The sequence below is a fragment of the Crocuta crocuta genome, unplaced genomic scaffold (assembly GCF_008692635.1).
Source record: "Crocuta crocuta isolate KB4526 unplaced genomic scaffold, BGI_CrCroc_1.0 scaffold90, whole genome shotgun sequence".
Classification (NCBI taxonomy): Eukaryota; Metazoa; Chordata; class Mammalia; order Carnivora; family Hyaenidae; genus Crocuta; species Crocuta crocuta.
In genome coordinates, this window is record NW_027527449.1 from 4540001 (window position 1) to 4560359 (window position 20359).

At 46.9% G+C, this 20359-nt stretch overlaps 1 protein-coding gene across 3 annotated transcripts in view; it reads right to left on the bottom strand.

Annotated features, from left to right (window-relative positions):
* Positions 1-2138: 2138 nt before the first annotated feature.
* The window catches only part of IRF2 (interferon regulatory factor 2), an 85636-nt gene continuing 67415 nt past the window's right edge, over positions 2139-20359 (bottom strand). For all 3 annotated transcript variants that reach the window (XM_077761991.1, XM_077762009.1, XM_077761999.1), the window contains exons 7-9: positions 11791-11955; positions 4813-4859; positions 2139-3505 (exon numbers count right to left, since the gene is read on the bottom strand). In XM_077761991.1, the coding sequence (XP_077618117.1) occupies positions 3197-3505; positions 4813-4859; positions 11791-11955 (521 nt within the window). In that variant the 3' untranslated portion in view covers positions 2139-3196. The remainder of the gene's footprint in view (positions 3506-4812; positions 4860-11790; positions 11956-20359) is intronic.

The following is a 20359-nucleotide window of genomic DNA, read 5'->3' on the forward strand; positions in this document are numbered from 1 at the left end:
GCCTGGATTTATTTAGAGACTTGTGAATGGTGTTCTGGAAGCTCTGTGCAGTTGGAGGATGTTCTGGGTTCTCTCAGCCTTCCGACTGGGGGGAAGATCCTGTCACTGGCTTCACAGTTCACAGCTGTACAGTGTTTCTGTTATCAGGGGAGAGACCTGAATGCCGGCTGCAGAGAATGGAGATTATTGTCCCAAAGGCTGTTCCACTGAACTTGCTACTTAGACACACACACACACACACACACAGAGCCCGTCAGAAAAGCATTATCAGCTCACACAGACGCTAGCCAAACAGAGCACATGTCCCCAGAACTTCCTCTAACTGACAACAACAAGGTCTAAGGCTGAGTCCCGGAGATGCCCATGCCATTTGCTTTTCTTCCTCATGTCAACCCTCGGCATTCTTTTCCGACACTACCGGCAAGTAACACTTAGAAGCGATACGTACAGCCTTTGTCAGACAGAATTTCAACGTGATTCTGTTTTCTGTGGCCATGGGTACTTTGGTACTTCAACTGGGCACTTCCAAATCCTGAATTTTCTTTCACCCGGTCAGGTTCTGGAAGTCTTGGTCACAACCACAGAGGTGGAGGAGGCAAGCGGGGAGGCGTTTGGGGACTGCGGAGCTGCGGAAAGGGGCAGGGTGTGAGCTGGGAAGAGAGAAGGGGACAGACACCGGGAACTACCCACAACCCAGCGATTGCTGGGCCACTTTCTGTTCTGGTTTTTTAAATCTATTTTAAAACAGGGGGACTAAATCAAAGGACTTAGGTCCAAGTCACAAAGAGCTGGACTCCTCTATTTAGGACCCTGAAGAAGAGTCGGTCTCAGCTGAAGAGCACAGTGCTTAGGAGGCGGAGAGCGGCTCCTTCCTCTCTGGGACTTTTTTCACTAAGAAAGTGAGGCTTTCCCATGGAATTGAGGTAAACACACGGTCCACAAACTGCTCCTCACAGAAGCAGTCAACCATCAAGATGTGGCATTTCAACACAACCCATCACCCTGTAAAACGCTTCAGTTAATTTCTGTTCAGAGCTGGATAACGTTATGACTACTCATTATGTCTGTAGCCACACATGAAGAAAAGCATAAAAATAGCTCACTGTCCTTTCATTGAAGGAACCTTTCCAAACATTAACTTGGCAATCTCCTCCACAACCCTGGAGGTAGCAGTCAGGCAGCTAGAGCCTCAGTTCTTTTTTTAATTTTATAGACATCGCAGAAGCAGGAGAGGTTAGCGCAGTGGCTTTCCCAAGGTCAAGGATACACCTTGCGATGACACATGGGTGACGGAGTCTGGAGTTCTCTCATGCAAAAAGACCTGCCACACGTACTGGGGGCAGCTTCTTCGTCTAAGGGTCAGGTCCTGGAATGAAGACTGATGGTAGACTAGGAACCTAACCCAACAGGTGTCTCCTGTTACCGAAAACGTCTTGTCCACGGGCCTGGTATGTGACATAAACACAAGATTTCCGTCATACATATAAGCTTGGGGGGAAGAACAGGAAAAGCACAGAGGTAGAGAAGGAGAGGGGGGAGCAGGAAAACGACTCCCTCCACAGTCACACCAGACTTGGCTTAACTCGTGCCCTTGATTACTACCCAGGTGACCTTGAGTAAAGGCATTTTTTTTTTTTATGTTTTATTTATTTCTAGGAGAGAGAGAGAGACAGCGTGAGCAGGGGAGGGTCAGAGAGAGAGAGGGAGTCACAGACTGAAACAGGCTCCAGGCTCCGAGCTGGCAGTCAGCACAGAGCCCGACGCGGGGCTCGAACCCACAAACCGCGAGATCATGACCTAAGCGAAAGTCGGACGCTTAACCGACTAAGCCACCCACGTGCCCCGAGTAAAGGCATTTTAAGTTGCCATTTCTTCCACGTGAAATGGAGAGAAGTCCCTATCCCGGACACAATCTTGTGTGAAGGGAGCTCACATAAAACAGGCTCAGGGTGAGCTCTGAGCTCAGGGAGAGCACTAGAAAGACGAGGCCTTTTGGGCCTCCTGGTTAAGAACTCCCAGGGTTTCTTGTGGTTGAAATGGGAGAATGTTTTGATCCCCAAGAAGCAACGGTACTTGGCCAGCCCCGTCCCACGGTGGTGCCCCCAAGCAGACACGGACAAAGTCAGGCATGATGCTCATTAAAAATTTAACTATATATCATATTCATTTATTATCAATCCACAGGATAATTTGATTGCTACATGAGCTCATAAAAGCTTTTTCACCTTTACAAAATTAAAAAAAAAATGTGCCACAAGGATGTAATAACAACTGCTGATAAACAAGAAAAGGAATCTTAAAATTATAAATTTGCTGTAGAAAAGATAAAAAACAATTATATTTTCTTTAGAATTTTACCTTGAATAAAATATTCCCCTGTATAAAAAATAAAAAAGCTTGCTCTGGTTAGAATTAGAATATTTTTGTCTTCAGATCTGGGAATTTGCATAATATCTCCATGATAGTTTTCCTCTGTACCGCGTGGCATTCAAGCACAGCAGATTAGATTTTCTTTTTCTTTCTTTCTTTCTTTTTTTTTTTTAAAGCAGTCTTAAAAAATGGGGTATCTGTGGAGAAGCTCTTTCTTCTCCTCCTCCTCAGGGATGTAGAACACAGCCTCTGTGGGGAGGACAAGGAGGAAAGGGAGCGGATGGGCCAGGCCGAGGGGCGGGACAGACACAAAGGGCGGCGAAGGGGGGGGGCGCTGAAATGTGCCGTGAAATAGAGCAAGATCACAAGAAGAAGGTCTATCTGTAAGTGCTTTAAGATAAGGTGCAGAAGCAGACTGCAACGTCGCTAGTACTGCCCTATGTACATATTCACAAGAATAAAAAATTCCAGCTAGTTCACATTTTCTCATCTGTTCTGAGGCATCCACTCCACCGTGCTGGCCTTGACCGCAGGCATTGCAGCACCTTGCTGCCCGTGGGGGTGTTGGTCCTATGACGTCCTTGAACTTGAGGGAGCAGCCCTGGGAGATCCAGCAGGCTCTAGAGATACGCGTCTACCAATGGGCTGGAGTCCTGAGTTAAAAAGAAGCTCCAGTACTGGAGTTGGACACAGCAATCAATGTTCTATTGTCAAGGCTTTTTCCCTTAGATTTGTCTAGGATAGGTGTCAGAGAGAAAAATAAAATACAAACAACCAACCAAACAAAGCCAAGAAATCCCAACAACCACCAGGGGAAGTCAAAGGCTTAACAGCTCTTGACGCGGGCCTGGGTGATATCTGAAGTTTTCTTGATGACGCTGGCCCGAGTCTCCCGGTCCGGCCGACTGCTGCTGGGCGCTGGGGTCACGGAGGGTGGGAGGGGGAGGTCTGGTAAAGTGGGCCACGAGCTGTTGTAAGGCACCGGACAGCTCTCCTCTTTGATGGTGACCTGGAGGTCGGGTTTGTTGGAAGTAACGAAGGTCGCCATGCCGGGCAGCAGGTAGGTGCTTCGCGTCCCCATGTTGCTGAGGTACTGTTTGCCTTCAATGTTCCTCTTCCGCCAGTGTGGCCGTCCCTTTCAAAGAAAATAATCGAGAGAGAAATTTTTTTTCTTTGCCTTCTATTGAATGGCATTCTACAAAAGGGCGCCACTGTTCCCACATGTTGGTGTGTTAAATGAATTTCTTAAGAGGCGTGGAATGAACAGAAGCTTAGCGACTCGACGCCCCTCAGCTGACATCCATACCAGCTACTCACATGCCAAGCAATGGTTTCATTTCCCTTTCTATCAATTCCCATTTGCTACCTCCCAGAAAAAAATAGCCAACACTGTTCTATGAAGGCAGGAAAACAAGGCAGCAACTTGGGTTTCTGGTTCCCTCTCCTCCGGCCACCCAGCCTGATCACTGGGTAGGTTTTAGGTCATCATGGCTGGTGTGTCATAGAGACTTGGTTCCTCACTCCTGGCCCAATCCAATCTTTGAGTCAATCTGCATTTTCAGAGAAAGGGAAGTGAGGAACTCGGAGGGTGAAAGCCCTTCCAGTGAGGACAGCTTACAGCTCCAGTGTGCCAAGCAAATAGGGGGCCTCCGGGGTGACTTCGCTCAAAGGATGAGCTGGAATTTCTGACCTTGAAGAAATAGGGTTTGGCATGCCAGCATCTACGCTTCCTGTCTTTGCAGAATTCCTGGACTCTACTTGAAGTATTTAGTACACTGGGAAATGACGAATTAAAACAACCATTAGTCAGTCAATCTCTCTCTTTCTACCGCAAACACAGACATAAAGCAGGCCATTAGCAGGAATGCTCTCCTTCACATTTCCTGCCATTGTGTGAGCCCAGCCTCGAGCAGGGAAGTGGGAAGCAGGCGACTAAGAATCCAGACTGAACACACAGCTAGCCTCTGGGCATTGATCACAGAGAGAGGGGACTCCAGGTAAAGGTGGGAGATACATTTGCTTATTAGCACTTTCTGACAGTTACTTCCGGTCACTGCTCTTGGCCACTTGGACGTTCTATTTCTGCCGCTGAACTGGGATGTTTATAGTGGTGAGAATATCAACAGTTCCTGGCCTCCACTTTAGTTTCCTTTTCCTGCCGTCATAGCCTCTTTCTCTAATAGTAACATCTCACTCTCCTTCCTCCCGTTCAGTTCCCAAAGCTTAAATTTAGAATCCAAACTCCAAAAGTGTGGCAAATTTCATGTAATGTATATTTTGCAACAACACACACACACACATACACACACACACACACAATCCTCCAGGAAAACTCATGATCAAATGCAGAGCAGCTTAACCAGCAGCAAGGACACCGAGGTGCTGGTTGGGAATGGCTTCCCACAGCGTCGGTTGGAGCCGAGTGGCGGCTGCCATGCTTACCTCGGCGCTCTCTTCATCACTGGGCACACTATCGGTAGTTTCGCTTTCTGTTCACAGAGAGAAAAACACAGGGCCATCATTCCTGCCGCTCAAACTGTCGTGAGGCTCAGGCAGTGTTTAATAAATATATCAGCACTTCTTTTTTTTCCAAAAGAGAAATGGGTCCGTGAACTCCTCTTCACCCCCTCTGTAAGGGTAATAAGCACTTGGAACTTGGGAGATGCTACCATGGATTTTATTTCTCTGATTTTAGCCCTTCCGAGAAAAGTTTTAGAGTTGGGGGTAGCTCCCTTTCCAGGGGCCAGGCTATGTTTTCTCATGGCCGCTACCTCCCAGGATGGGGTGTTGGTCCCCAGGGTGCCAATCTGCTCTCTGCTGCGGCCGCCTCACCCCCTTTCCTCAGGGCTGATCCATCCGTGCGCCCCACTCGTGCTTTCTTCCAATTCCTGTCCGTTCACTCAAGTCCCGACTCAGAGCCTTTCTGGATTATCCCCACTTACTCAGATCTGGTCCTTTATCTCATGTCCCTTGCATACTTCTATTTTGGGTTTAGAGAGTTGCATCTCCCACCCGGGCTACTGTGGTGGACAGATTTTAGGCGGGGGCTCGCAGGATCCTCGTCTCCTTCCTGGTGTTTACTTGCTCATTGGGATTCCCTCCTCTGGAGTGTAGGTGGGACCCGAGACTTGGTTTGAAGCAACGGAACACAGTGAGCAATGGGATGTGTACGGTTATGTTAAGGAGGACGGAATCCTGTCCCGTGAGGAGACTTTCTCCCTTGCTGGCTTTGAGGAAACAAGCAACCATGTTGGGAGAGGCTTGCATGACCAAAATGTAAGAGCTGCTTCCAGCCAACAGCCAGCAAGAAACCGAGGCTCTCAGTCTGCCAACCTGCAAAGAACTACATTCCCTCCGAAACCATGTGAGCTTAGAGGTAGACTCTCCTCCACTTCCGTCCTCAGATGAGCTAGCAGTCCTGGACCATACCTTGACCACAGGTCTGTGCAGGCAATGTGCTGGGCAGAGACCGCCGCTAAGCCGTGCCTGTGCTCTTGATCCTCAGAAACTGGGGTGGGATAATAGATGTGTGTTGTTTTAAGCCAGTGAGTCTGTGGTTATGTTGTTGCTCAGCGATAGATAACCAATGAGGTTGCCATTCTGCCAGCTGTGAGACATAGCAGGTTACTGAATTTCACAAAATGCAGTTTCCTCATCTGTAAAACGGGAGTACTGACCTCTCCCAAAGAGGATTAAGTGATGAATCAGTGAGGGGGTGTGTGGGGAAAAGCCTAGCATGGGGCTTACACTCAATAAACGATAGCACGCCTTTGTCCTGAGCTCATCAGCCTTCCTCAACATTGGATTTGCACAACACGCTAGATTAACAGAGTCAAAGTCAATAGCAAATGATTGAGTACATATCACCTGTACACGTAAGATTCTTTAAATAAAGAGGAAAATTAAGTTAAAATTTAAAAAAATTATTAAAAATGTATTTTAAAATAATAAATTAAAAATTAAAAACTTAAAAACAGATAATTAGTTAAATTTCTTAGGTGAAAAAATTTAATATTTTTAAATAAAAAAATGATGGTGTGCAGCTCTACGGTGCTCATAGCATTAAGAAGCGAAAGCACAGAGGGCAGAGAAATAACACTGACCCTTAGAGATCTCGGAGTCTCGGTCATTCATTTACAGACCAGGCCTAGGGGAAGCATAATGACGACACTGACAAGAGAGCCGAGTGGCGGCCGTGCTGGCATCCTGGCACGTAGGTCTCGTTCAGCCCTGAGATCGTCAGCCAGGGAGCAGCTTCCTATCACCTGTCCCCCTTATGCAGAAGAGCTCGTGTGCTCTAGCACCCTCCGCCTCTTTCCAACCTAAACCTACTGAGGAACTGGCCCCCAGTCTCACATCTGGTGGGTGGCACAGCCAGGACCCAATGGCTCCATCCCAGATGGAACCTTTTCACCCACCCGGAGCACTGGCCACAGAGCAGGATCTCGATGAAGTCAAGGTTGAAGAACAAATGGATAAACGGAGCCACAGGTTCATTCCTTAACCAGACATCAAGAATGCTGACCACACTGGGCCCACTGTGGAGCCTTTTTACACCTGGATCAGCCGCTGTTCTCCAGTGATGTCCCCCAGCCCCCCCACCCCCGCAGGGGGCATGGGTGATCCCCGAGGGCTGACCAGGAGCAACTGGCGGCCTCTCCTCTCATCAGACTGAGCAGACTCCACCTGGGAGCAACAGCTGCCGGGACAAGGCCCAGCCTCGGCCGCCTACGACCCTGGCTGTCAACACAAACTGGTGACACCAGGCACCAGAAACGTTTCCACACAAAAACAAGTTAAAAACAACAGAAAAGGAAAATCCCCCTGCTCACGTAACCCTCGGCTAGCTCAGTCTCCCGAGGAGGCAGGAATCAGGACTGCCACTCCCAAGAAGAATGAGGAACAGAGATGTTGAGAAACCTGCCAGAGTTGTGGCCTGAGTCAGCACAGGGGAGAGAAAACAAAACTGCGCGTCTGAGCCCAGGGCCCTGGGCACCGAACACAGCAGCCCTGCTTCCTGAAGCCTCTCCTGCTGCTCCGGCTGAAATTTCAAGATCCCCTTTCCATTTTTAGGCTTAGCTTTCTTTGTGCTCCAAAGCCAAGGTTTCTCTTCCTTTCCTACGTGTCTAGACCCCTTTGCTCCTAAGTACCCTCCGTAAATGCCGCCATCTTCGGTTCCTTTCCCCTCAAAATAAAAACAGACGCCAACAGGCCTGTGTTGGCGTCTGGAAAAATGTGAAATTGAGCAGTTACCATCAAGGTCCTGGGGTTCCGCCACAGCCCAAGCGCCAGCTGCAGGGTGGGTTGGAAGCCAGACCCTGAGTAGACTCCTCGGTAAGACCTTGCACAGCCCATGACCATCATCAGAATGTTAACTGCCTTTAAGTACCCAGTGTTCAACTTCAGGGAGATGGTCTGGGACCAGAAAAGACATACATGTTCTGAACTTAACGCAAATGTCAGTCGAGAGCGTGGTTTCTAGATTAAGATCACCTGCTTCTGAAGTAAGTGCATTTCATAACAATATATAGCAATATCTCCATAGTAGCAGGCTCCAGGCTCCAACCTGGCAGCACAGAGCCTGACGCGGGGCTCAAACTCACAAGCTGTGAGATCATAACCTGAGCTGAAGTCAGACACTTAACTGACTGAGCCACCCAGGTGCCCCAAGATCCTTTCTTGTAGGACAAATGTGTTCACTGGAGCTTCTGCTTCTGGGTAAATGCTACTGCCGAATATCAGCCTGCAGTGTTACTTTGTTTTCCCTTCTGATTAGTTTGGATTTGGGGTTTTCATTGGTTGTGAATACAATGGAATAAAAAAAAAAATTGGAGTTGCTTGACAACACTAGGGATTAAGTCGAAAGTATGTGCAGAGCAGTAACAGGTATGTGAGTAACTCGTGTCAACATTGTGGCCTTAGCTTCCCTGAAAGTAACTGGGCGGGCGGGGGGAGATGGGGAGGAGGCCAACCTTTGGATGGCTGATCTCTGAGATTCTTCCAGAGCTAGACCTGGATGACACTAGTCCTGGGTTGCCACTCCACTGCAGCCCAATGTCTACTGTCCAACCACCTCAGGAACATTATGGGGAGGGACACAATATGTGTAATGTTAAAGCCTTTTTGCATGCGGATACGCTGGTACATTTCTGGTACATTTTCATTTAATGAGCTTTATTAATAAGATTGACAAGGATTTCTGTTCCTCCCTCCTTGGCTCAACTCACTGGAAAGTTCAATCAAAAGATTCAAATCAGAGTGTTCTTAATTTCAGAGCACTTTGCCCCACTCAACCAAATGCAACCCTACTATGGTTTCCATAAGGACCCAATGTCTTTACTGTCAGCTGCTGGTCAGTAGGCAATCTCCATTCTCTTGGTTATAACCACTCAATCCTTTGTTTTAGACTCTCTGCTCTAACTCTTCTCCATCCTCTCGTCCAGCCCTCCGCAAAATATTGCTATGGCTTTCTTTTACTAATAAAATCCTGGTGCCAACCATACATCATCCAAGAGGCCACCTTATAGTAAACCTTTAAATATAAAATGACCGTCCTCCAGAGCTTCCCAAGGTTGGGCTTTGGGATTATCTCTCCCCAGGGTGAGAGTTTTAAAAACCCAGCGAGAATTTTATATTGTCTTCAAACATCCAACACAAGTACTTCCACTCAAAGAAACTGCCTCTTTCCTTGCTCACCACAAAATTTAGACAGGCTTGCAAAACTGAATGCGGTTTTGTAAGACTACTGGATGAGATTTCAATGATCAGTGAGGGTAAAAACTAACAAATAACAGCCTCTGAATACCAGTTTCCTAAACAAGTGAATGAAAATGGCTGGAGGAAGTCGAAGTTCAGTTGAATTTCAGTCCAAGCAAAGGAATCTTATCACTAAAAAACAAACAGCCTATTCTTTGGGGGAACATAAAGTAAGAAGGGTGAATTACAACCAAAAAGCTGTCCTTTTTAGCAGAAAGCTGGAAAACTGTCGAAAAGACTTAAACCAGTCACGGTGTGTAACAGGTACATTTCACGTCTGTAAGCTCTGGAAAAGCAGTCGTGATGAAACATTTTGGCTCTAGCCAGTAAGCCTCACTCTAAAAGGTTCTGGAGAATTCAGACAATGAAAACAACGGAAAGAACCAAAGGCCAGACAGAAAAGCCAGGCTCCGACAACACCCCCCAGCTGCCTGCCAGTCTGGCACTGGAATCCTTCTTTTCAAATCTATGCAAATGTCCTGAAAAGGGTAATGAAATTTCCATTTCTCTCTGCACGGGTCAGCTGTCCTTGGGATTCTTCTGCTTAGGCAAAATGCCACTGAAGGCAGAACAGCAAGACAATGTCTTTCCAGAATCCTCAAGAAGCCTTAGGAAAGTCTTCAACAGATAAATAGAAACATCTATTCTAAAACTACAACCCTTAAAAGAAAAAAAACCCACAAGGGGTGGAATAATGCCTGTAGCTACATGATGTAGAAGAAACTCACACATTTCTAGCCAAAGCTTTGTAAATATAAGCAAAGTAACCTAGTGTTATCTCAACTGCAAAATTAAGGCATAAACATGCTGTTCTGTGTCTTTGGTGGGTCTTTGAGATCAGGGCTGTGGACGTGCACCGAACGGGATCGGGACCGTGGGCGCGCACCGAACGGGATCGCGTCTGTGGACGCACAATGAATGGAAGAGCTCTGTGCAGCTGTCTAGGGCAGCATAACAGTGGAGAGGTGAGGGTTAAGAACAGGCTTTTGGCGCCAACCACGTGAAGGGGGATTCTATCTGTTTTACCAGTTGTTTGTCCCTGGATACGATGCTTTACCCACATTGGCCTGAGTGCTGTCATTTTTAAAGCAGGAATAACAAGAATACCCAAGCTGACAGGGTCGTTCTCATAATCAAACAAGTCAGCTGATTCCAGGCAGTTAGCCCAGTTCCCAGGGCACGATAAACATGCAGCCAATAGTAGTTATTCTTACTGAGGCCTAGCAAAGACCATAAAGGGCACATGCAGGAGCTCAAAATGTGACAAATAAATAACTAATAACAGGCTTATCCAGTTTGACGATTAGAAGGTTCTTGCAGGAAAGGTTTGATCTCACATTCATCTTATGTTCCCAGCAAGGAGGAAAGTTAGGCCCTTGAGGACAATGAAGGAAACAAGCCAATCACAAAAGGACGAATACTATTTGACTCCACTCACATGATGTACCCCACAGTAGCCAAATTCACAGAGGTAGAATGGTGGTCGCTCTTGGTGGGCTGGGGACAGGGGGCTGGGGACCTCGTGTTTAATGGGGATAGAGTTTCAGAGTTCTGGAGATGGATGATGGGGGTGGCCGCACAACGCTGTGAAAGCACTTACTGCCGCTGAAATGTGCACGTGAAGACAGCAAAAATGGTCAGTTCTGTGTTATGTCTATTTAGCCACGATTTTTGAAAATAAGCAAAAAAAAACCAAACAAACCCAGAAAGTTGATGTTCAGGAACTAAATGGTTAGGTTAGTGGCTGATAATTCACAAAGAACCTGTCATTTAAATCAGCCCAATTCTGACACAGACTGTGTGCCAGTCACGGGAGCGGCATCTCACTAAAGGACACTGGGAAGGATTCCTGAACATTTATGGGAGCTGACTGTAGTTATTCATGATAGGGCCTCTGCTTTCTTTTTGTAATGTTTGCAAGCAATAACATTGACTCAGGATATATATGTCCTAATTATAATCGAGTCCCCCGAAAATTAAACAGAGATCACCAGAGAGTATATAATGTAATGTTGGCAGATAAAGGAGTCATTGGTTTGTCCTATAAGGATCGAAGAACCAACTTAATCGGGTTCTAATTCTGTGGCCCTTCCCTGGGGAATCAGATATGGGCTCAGTCACCTGGCCTGATCAGAAGCTCTACTGAATTGGAAAAGAAGGGGAAGACATGTGGAAACAAGTAAACTTGCTGGAATAGAATGATGGTCGAGATCTCAAGGTTGAGTTCAAGTCCTGACCCAAAACCTCACTGGCCATGTGACCTAGAACAAGTGCTTTCACTTCTAAAAATGCAGGAGCTGGAAGAAATGGTCCCCAAAGTTCTATCCAGCTTTTGGCTAAACTCAGATTCCACTGAAAACATCCTTCCAGACTCCTGATAATTTATGCAAATAAAACAGACTTAGAAAAACTACTTCTCCAAAGAAATATTATTTGTTAATCATGCACGAAGATGTTATGGGCGATCAAGTAAAGAAATGCTGTGGCCAAGTCTTCTGGGAACAAAAGTACCCAAGGAGAAGTTGGCTGAGACAATAAAGCCAGAATAATTCCCAGGATAGAGGAGAGGTTCTTTGCTGTGTGGAGAAGCGGGTGGCCCCACCCTGAAGGGCTGCCCCAACTTGATCTTTGCCCAGTTCCAGGGCCCCCCTCCTGCCCCCTTACCTGCATAGGAAGACACAGGGGAAATCTGCAGAGGGTAGAGCTCGCTCATGCTGACCGGCTGTTCGTCACTCTCGGTGGTCACCTCTACAACTTGGCAAATGTCCGGAGGGTTTGCGACAATCTCCTGATCCTCAATGTTGCTGTCCAGATGCGACTGTCCTACAACTTCAAAGAAAAGACATCCATCATGGGCCGATGCCTGAATCACGATTGTAACATATGTTCTCAAGAAAAAAAAAACCTTCCCCCAAAGAGCTGAATAGTCAGGAGTCGATTCTCAGTGACCACGTGTCATCAGCCACGAAACTGAAAAACAGCTTTAGCTTTGGGTTAATGTCTCCTCGATGCAGCCTGCCAGTAAGCCGGCTCCCCGGGGCTATTTCCAGCATGCTGGCCAATGGTGCTTACATGCGGCAAAGTCCCAACCTCAATCCAGTCACAGCCAAGCCTGCAGGTCCAGAGGCTGCATCCAGACCTAGCCCCTGGGCCCGAAAGATGGTGCTTTGAACCTGACCCATTTCTTTCCTCTGTTCTTGCTCTGAGGGAAGCTGCTGTGCCATCTTCCAGGTCCTGGGTCCAGAGAGACGTTATCAAATCTTATTAAGGAGAAAGGACCACCAAAATCCGCTCTACTGTGTCATACCCAGCTGTGGGGGCTCTGTTCACGGTCCCAGCCCCTTCCTGCCCTGCCGGCAACGTGACCACTGGATGAAATATCGGAACAACGGATCAGAATGGTTTCCCAACCAGATTAGCAGCACCAGCTCCCCAGCACACGGACAAGATGAATTCTGACCACCCTGGTTCCGAATCCTGCCTCAACTTCTTTTTAATGACATCCTTTAGTTTGGAGTCATTATAGATTCACATACAGTTGGAAGAAGTGATAGATCCTGTGTGCCCTTTATCCGGTTTCCTCCAACGCAAGCATCCTACAAGACCATAGTGCAATACCTGGCGCACCAAGGGGGCTCAGTCAGTTAAGCAGGCAACTCTTTGTTTCAGCTCAGGTCATGATCTAACAGTTCATGAGTTCGAGGCCCCCCACTTGGGATTCTCTCTCCCCTCTCTTTCTGCTCCTACCCCACTTGTGCTCACGCATGCGTGCGTGCTCTCTTTCTCAAAATAAATAAACTTAAAAAATTAAAATTTAAGACTATAGGTACAATACCAGCATACTGACACTGATAACATTCTACACATCTTGTTCAGATTTCTTCAGTTTTCCTGTGTGTGTTTGTGTGTGTGTGTGCACGCGCACATGTGCGCAATTAGCTTTATGCAATTTTATCACATGTGGAGTTTCATGTTTGCCAGCACAATCAAAATACAAAACAGGTCCATCATCACAAGCGTCTCCTATGTTACTCTTTCATAGCTGTATCTACCTTCCTTCAGCTTCTCTTCCCCAAGGTATCTAATCCCTGACATCCACTAACCTGTCCCCCTTTTCCATAATTTTTGTCATTTCAAGGATGTTTCATAAATGAGCTCACAGAGTAACCTTTTTATATTGGCTTTTTTCACTCAGTGTAATTCCCTAGAGATTCACCTAAGTTGCTGTGTCTAACAAAAGTTGGTTCCTTTTCGTTGCTGAGTAATATTCCATGGTGTGGATATACCACGGTCTGTTTAACTCTTCACCCATGGAAGGAAGAGAGGAAAGGCACCCAAGAGGCTGGGGAAGGAGGCTGTTTCCACGTTTTGGCTGTTACAAATAAGGCTGCTATGAACATGTGTGTTTAGGGTTTGTATGAACCGAAGTTTCCATTTCTCTGGGATAAAAGCCCAAGAGTGCAATTGCTGGATCATATGGCAACTTCATGTTTCATTTTATAAGGAACTGCCAAACTGTGGCTTGCCGTGGCTGTCCTGTTTCACGTTCCCACCAGCAAAGTACGGATGATCTCATTTATGCACATTTCGGTCAGCTTCTGGTGTTACCACCGTATTTCTGTGTCAGCCACTCTGATAGGTGTGTAGTGGTATCTCACTGTGGTTTTAATTTGAATGCCCCTAATGCCCTCCCCTACTTTTAAAGAGAACTGGCCTTATACTTCTATTGGCAACTGACTGGATGAACTATCCCTGAAAACTGGCACCAATAAACACATGGAAATAGTAAAGGAGTAACAATGTTTTCCCAAGGGCCTCAAAATACTCTGTCAGTATAGTCAATGTTTTACTCACGTAAGATATTTTAACATTTCCACCCATGACCATGACAGGCAAACCATCATAATCCTATTATCAATTAAGAAACTCAGGCACAGAGAAGTAAACTGACTTCTCCAAAGTCACAAAGTTTGTGGGCTATGTACAGTGTCCACGTCCCTCACATTTTCTGGGCCATCAAGGTAGGCAAGAAGGCCATCATGTTCCAATCTTCTTGAGAAGTTTGCCACCATGGACAAATTCTTATTTTAACTGCTCAAAGTATTTTCATTGCTCTAGTATTTTTGTTTATAAATGAGTTCCTGTTTGAATTGCTTTTCTGGAGACAGACGAAATGACCAGCACGAGGTAGGGAGAACATGACCTGATTCTACTCAGAGGAGGCTTGCGAGGGGAGTGAGAATTCTCAGGTTCCAGAAGGCAGAGAGGAAAGGCATTCAAGAGGCTGGGGAAGGAGATTTGGGCATGTGATAACCGTCCACAGAGCCACAGCGTTCAGAAGGGAAGGGAAGTGGAATGTTGTTTAAGTTCTCCTGGAGGGAATACAATTAAAGAAGAGGAAAACAGGCTATATACGGCAGACAGAATCTCCAATTTTTATTTTATCCTTTGCACTAGCCTATTTGAGCATGAGAGCATCAATTATGCAGTTCACCAGACACAGATGAGTGCCGACACCGACCGCTCTCAAGTTTCTTCTGCCTCTTCTCGCGTGGAAGGCAAAACAGCAGGAAAACGAGATTTCCCAAGTCCTGAAAGCAGTTGGCAGATAGAAACCAAATGGGGCATGTGTGCGTGCACATGTGCATGTGTACGAGGAGAAGCTGGCTACAAGTGACACCCTGCACACTAAGGCAGTTAGGGTCTTCTGTATATTTGATTTCAGTCAAAGCCACGTTAACTTCCAATACTCCAAAATTCAATTCTCTTTTGCATGGTTGTTGCAAACAGATAGCAAGCGAGCTGGGAGCATATGCACTGGTAGCACGTCGAACATCTTCCTCTCTCTCTCTAACAGCCCTGTGCTGTCTGACCAGGAACTCACGCCCTCGCTGCTCTTCCCTTGAATGCCCGACTCAGTCACTAAACATACAGAAGATTTACTGAGCACCTACTTCGATGGAGAACTTGTCACATTCTAGGGAGGGCAGGCCATGACTAAGCCGGCAAGGACCTATTTTGTGAGCACGCTGGTATGGCTTTGAGAACACTCAAGAAGCGAAGTTTAGGACAGTTGTGAAAAGAAACAGAAGGGAAGAAGGCTGGGGAGAGGCCACATCAAAGAGTCGAGACAGTAGAGAATTTCCTCCCAGCTGGAAGAATCAAAGGCTTCAGTGAGGCAGTCACACGAGTTGGCAGGGGAGAAGGAGTAACAGGCAGCGTTCAGAATGCCCCGTCTTTCTACAGCCTCTTCCTGACCATCCAGGACTGTCTGACATCCCCTTCCAGAGCACCCCTCACTGGCGGTCCCCACTGCTCGGCCAACACTAACAACATGACATGACCTGGTGTCGTGTCATTTCCTGACTTTCTGCCTCCTACCACAAGCTAATTCTCTAGGTCTCCCTGTAACGTTTTATTTGGATGCATCATCACCCCACCAAATCGTGGCTCCTGAGAGAGCTGAGAACCGGGATTAGAACTTTGTGTGTCAAGTCGCAGCACAGGCTCATGGCGGACGCCTGAGAGCAGCTAGTAAATTTCTGCTAAACAAAGAGATGGATGAATACAGCACGGCTCACCGACTGGAGCCAGGGTCCTGGAGGAGACCGTGACCACTTGTGAATGCCGGATGTGACAATGAATGTGTCCTAGCAAATGTCAGGACTCCTGGAGAAGAACCTAGATGAACTGATGAAGACGGGGCAGACCATAGTTGCCAGACACTGGGGGTAAGGGAGGAAATGCTTAGGGGTGATAAAATGTCCTGGGTTTTGAATATAGTGGTGGTTACACCGCCGAGTGCACCAGCCAAAATTCATATAGCTGTATGCCAAGAAGGGGTTAATTTTACATTACTTCACTTAATATCTGAACATCACCGAGCACCCAACCCATAGGTCCCAGCCCAATAGAGAAACAGGGAAATCTCAACATCTGAGATGGTCTTTGGATGTGATTTAGGAACAAGCCCCAATCAACTGAACGATCTCTGTCTCTGCGTCTCGCTCTCATAAGTTCCCTAAACCACTAGCCTTTGTCCCCAAGTGACAACAGACAGTAACACTAACTCCTGACACTGGAAAAGACATGCCAATAGCAAACTTGTTAGCATCCCCAACAGCAAATAAAGGCAGAAGTGACACCCTGCTAGGCTTCTGACTATCCTCACTGCTAAACAGGAACAAAGCCGAAGGCTTCCTAAGCACTTCTCTTTGCCTTTCCCACTCACCCCCTACCTCCCACCTAGAAGGCTCCACAACCCCATGAGGAAGGCACAATTACTGTCCCTGTTCTAGACAGGAGGAAAAGGCATCATGAAGAGTGAAACATTAATTCAAGGTCAGACAGCCAGTAAGTGGCAAAACCAGGAATCAGATTCCACTTCCTTGACCCCAAGGATCAACTCAAGTGCTCCACAATGCCGTCTCCCAGATCTCTCCAACCTAGAGAGCTCATGAAATTCTGACCGGACTCCTCCTGGCTTTCTAAGCCCATCTGAGGGTAAAAGCGTACGCATCTCACCTTAATGAGACTCTGGGCTCGTAACCAGTAGTGACATTGCTTTTCAACAGCTCTCTATTGGGTGCCAAGGAAATCTCCAATGGTTAGAGGGGCTTGACATCCACTAAGCTTCTCCAGCACATCAGGAAAAGAGTCCCCCCGCCCTCTCCCCACAGGAATGTAATTTTATCTGGACCAAGTTGCTAAGAATTACAACAATATTATTCATGGCTGGTTACTGATGAACCAGTTTGGTTCCTTAAAAGGTCATCGCAACTTTATTAACAATTGTTGCCTTAGTGGAGGGCTCCACCTGAGAACGCAGTTGCCCCCATGTCTCGCAGAAAGCTCTTAATAGCAGAGACTATTAGAAATTAAAACAAGGGTCTCTGAGCTGGGGGGGGTGGTGCTTGGTCCTACACTTCATAAGTAAAGAAAGCTGTAATCCAGAAAGGCCAGACAAATAACCACCAAGGTCACCCAGGTAGTTTCAGGGTCAAGGGTAAAGCTAATTAGGGGGTGGGGGGCACCTGGTGGCCCAGTCGGTTAAGCATCAGATACTACGCTGACAGTACAGAGCCGACCTGGGATTTTCTCTCTCTCTGCCCCTCCCTCACTCGCGCGGTCTCTGTCTCTCTCAAAATAAATAAATAAAACGTTAAAGCTTATCAGAGGGCACAGAAAAGCAAGCCATCAGTGTGGCATTATGGAGAGAAATTTCCTCTTGATCCTGTCTGAAATTCTGAGAAGTGAAACTATTAATATAACTTCTGAAGATGAGGCACAGATTAGAGGCTATTTTTCTTCCTCAGATTTTACTTAATCCTAGTATTATTTTACTACTTTCTAACTACACAGTGACTTTTCCATTAGGCTAGTTCTGTGCTCCCAACAACCCTATGAGGTAGACAGGATCAGTATTACTATTTCTACTATATATATGGGGACATGGGGTCTCAGAGAGGTTAGGGAGTTTGCCCAAGGTCATGTGGTACATAAAAAAAATAAAAGCTGCAGAAGTAGGTCTAGAACCTAAGTCTTTTAACTTCCAATCTGGTGTGTGTGTGTGTGTGTGTGTGTGTGTGTGTGTGTGTGTGTGTTTTAACAAAATGATTTGAAATAAATGTCCAAGAGCAATGGTGGGAAAGACAGTTACTACAGGGTTAATAATTTCAGAGGCTGGAGATCTGTCCTCGCACAGGCCAGATGGCCCGCCCGGCAGCCTGTACGAACCTCAACAGGTTGATGTAGGTCAGGGCAAAGCAAGAGTGTGATTGGGGGAGCAGTATACACTCTTCACTCCCACGAGAACACAGCACCACACGCTCCCATAAAGGGGAGCAAATAATCTGTCCCAATAAAATCTCAGTGCAGTTAACCAATACATCACAAGGGTCAAAAGTCTGGGAGCAGAAATGAGGATGAGTCGTGCTGGGGTAGCAGCTCACACTTCCCAGTGGAACTGCCAAACGTCCATCTCTTTCTGTGCTGCGCTGACAGAGCCCACACCCCACCTCGCTTTCGTGCTGGACAGGCACATGGAAGTTGAAACATGCTGAATAATTCAAGTTCAAAACCAAATATATGGGGTACCTGCGTGGCTCAGTGCGTTGAGCTTCTGACTTCAGCTCAGGTCATGGTCTCATAGATCATGAGTTCGAGCATCGTGTCAGGCTCTGTGCTGACAGCTCAGAGCCAGGAGCTTGTCTTCAGATTCTGTGTCTCCCTCTCTCTGACCCTCCCCTGCTTGTGCTCTGTCTCTCAAAAATAAATAAACATTAAAAAAGACAAATATGAAAGGGGTGGGCAAGGTCCAGGTCATCAGGGCTCTGGACACACAAGAGAGATTCAGGTCTTCATCTTGGGGACAATGATGACACGGTGAGACTGGCATTTTTGTTTTTTAAATCACTCTGTGTGGAGAACGAATGGGTGGGGGGAGAACGGAAGCGGCGCCCGACGACAGCGAAGGTGACCGGGACTAGTATCAGAAGCAGAAGGAAGGGGCCGGATTTGAGAAACGGGAAGGAAGGCAAGAGGAGCTGATGGTTCATTATAAATGAGGTGTGGGTGGCGAGGAATAGGGGAGGGTGAGAAATATTTAGCCTCATAAAAGGATGGCAGGTTTCTTGGGCAAATAAAAACTTCTTAAGGTTGAAAAGACATAGCTCAAACTACTGCCAGAGCTCTGCACACGCGTGGCAACAGAGGGCGTCCCGTGCAGTCCCACCTCTGCCACCAGGCTTTTCTAGGTCGGGTCCAGGGAGGAAAATAAGAGGCACTATGGGTTCTGGGTCCGGGTTCACATCTCACGTGGAGCTTCCTATTGCTCTGCGTTTTCCGGGAGCGCTAACAGAACCGGAAGCCTTGTCTCCTGAGGGGTGAACAGCTCAGCCTTCGTGGGGAAAGGCAGAAAGCACAGCACACAGCTCCCCCCTCCTCCGAGAAGGAGCATGGAAGACCTTCACGCCCTCCCCCTTGCCAGGGGGTGCCTTCCATCTAAAGATCCACCTCAAGGGGCACCTGAGAGGCTCTGTCAGTTAAGCATCCAACTTTTGATCTCGGCTCAGCTCATGAGCTCACAGCTCATGAGTTCGAGCCCCACATCAGGCTCTGCCCTGACAGCTCAGAGCCTGCTTAGGATTCTCTCTCTCTCTGCCCCTTCTACTCTTGCACCCTCTCTCTAAATGAATAAACTTTTAAAAATTATGAAAAAAAAAAAGTCCACCTCAAGCTATCACTTTTCTTGTAGATGAAGTTTTTTACATCTTAAGTACCAGTAAAAACAGCAAAAAAGAAAAGTGAACGAAGGGGCTGGGAAAGGATGAAGACCAGATCCACTGCCTTGCACCGCCTTTGGCCAGCCTCACAGCATTATGAATTCTGGTGCCAGAGGCTGCCAACCTTGACTCCTAACCCTGAGGTCCCCGTGGGGACCCACAGGTGGTATACGGTGAATCCATTCTCTTGCAACTGCAAGTTCATCCTGGTGACACTTGGGTTTCTGAGCTTGTCCAAAAAAGCTACCAAGCTTTACTTAACAAAAAAGTTTTTTTAAATGTTTATTCATTTTTGAGAGAGAGAGGTAGAGCGTAAGCGGCAGAGAGAGAGGGAGACACAGAATCTGAAGCAGGCTCCAGGCTCTGTCAGCACAGAGCGCAACGCAGGGCTTGAATCCACAGACCGTGGGATCATGATCTGAGCTAAAGTCAGATGCTTAACTGACTGAGCCACCCAGGCTCTCCTACCAAGCTTTACTTTTAAATAAAGTCAGTCAAATTTGGAAGCAATTACCAAAAAAAAGTACACACCCCCCATAAGGTGCATTTGGGCAGACAAAATCTAGATAAAATCCAAATTACGTTGTTTCCTAATTGTTATTTGTGACTAAGGATTGCTCGATTTACTTTGAAGTAATGAATAGCCTCCTCTGTTTCACAGCAATCTTTGCTTTATTGAAGGGTGGGGTTACCTTTTATCAAGAAACACAATGGCATTGTAAAGCACTGCCCGGGCAAGTCAGACAGAATGTCCACACCTGCAAACTTTTTACACTGTCCCGGGAATGATCTCAATACGGCTCTGCAAAAGCACTGCTAACCCAGGCAAGATGCCAGTGGGGTATTGTCAGAACAATTCAACATGTTGCTGGCGTCTTCCACTTCCTAAAAACAGAAGTCCCCCCGCCCCCAACAGAATTCAATGCTAAAATAAAATAAAAATAAAAATA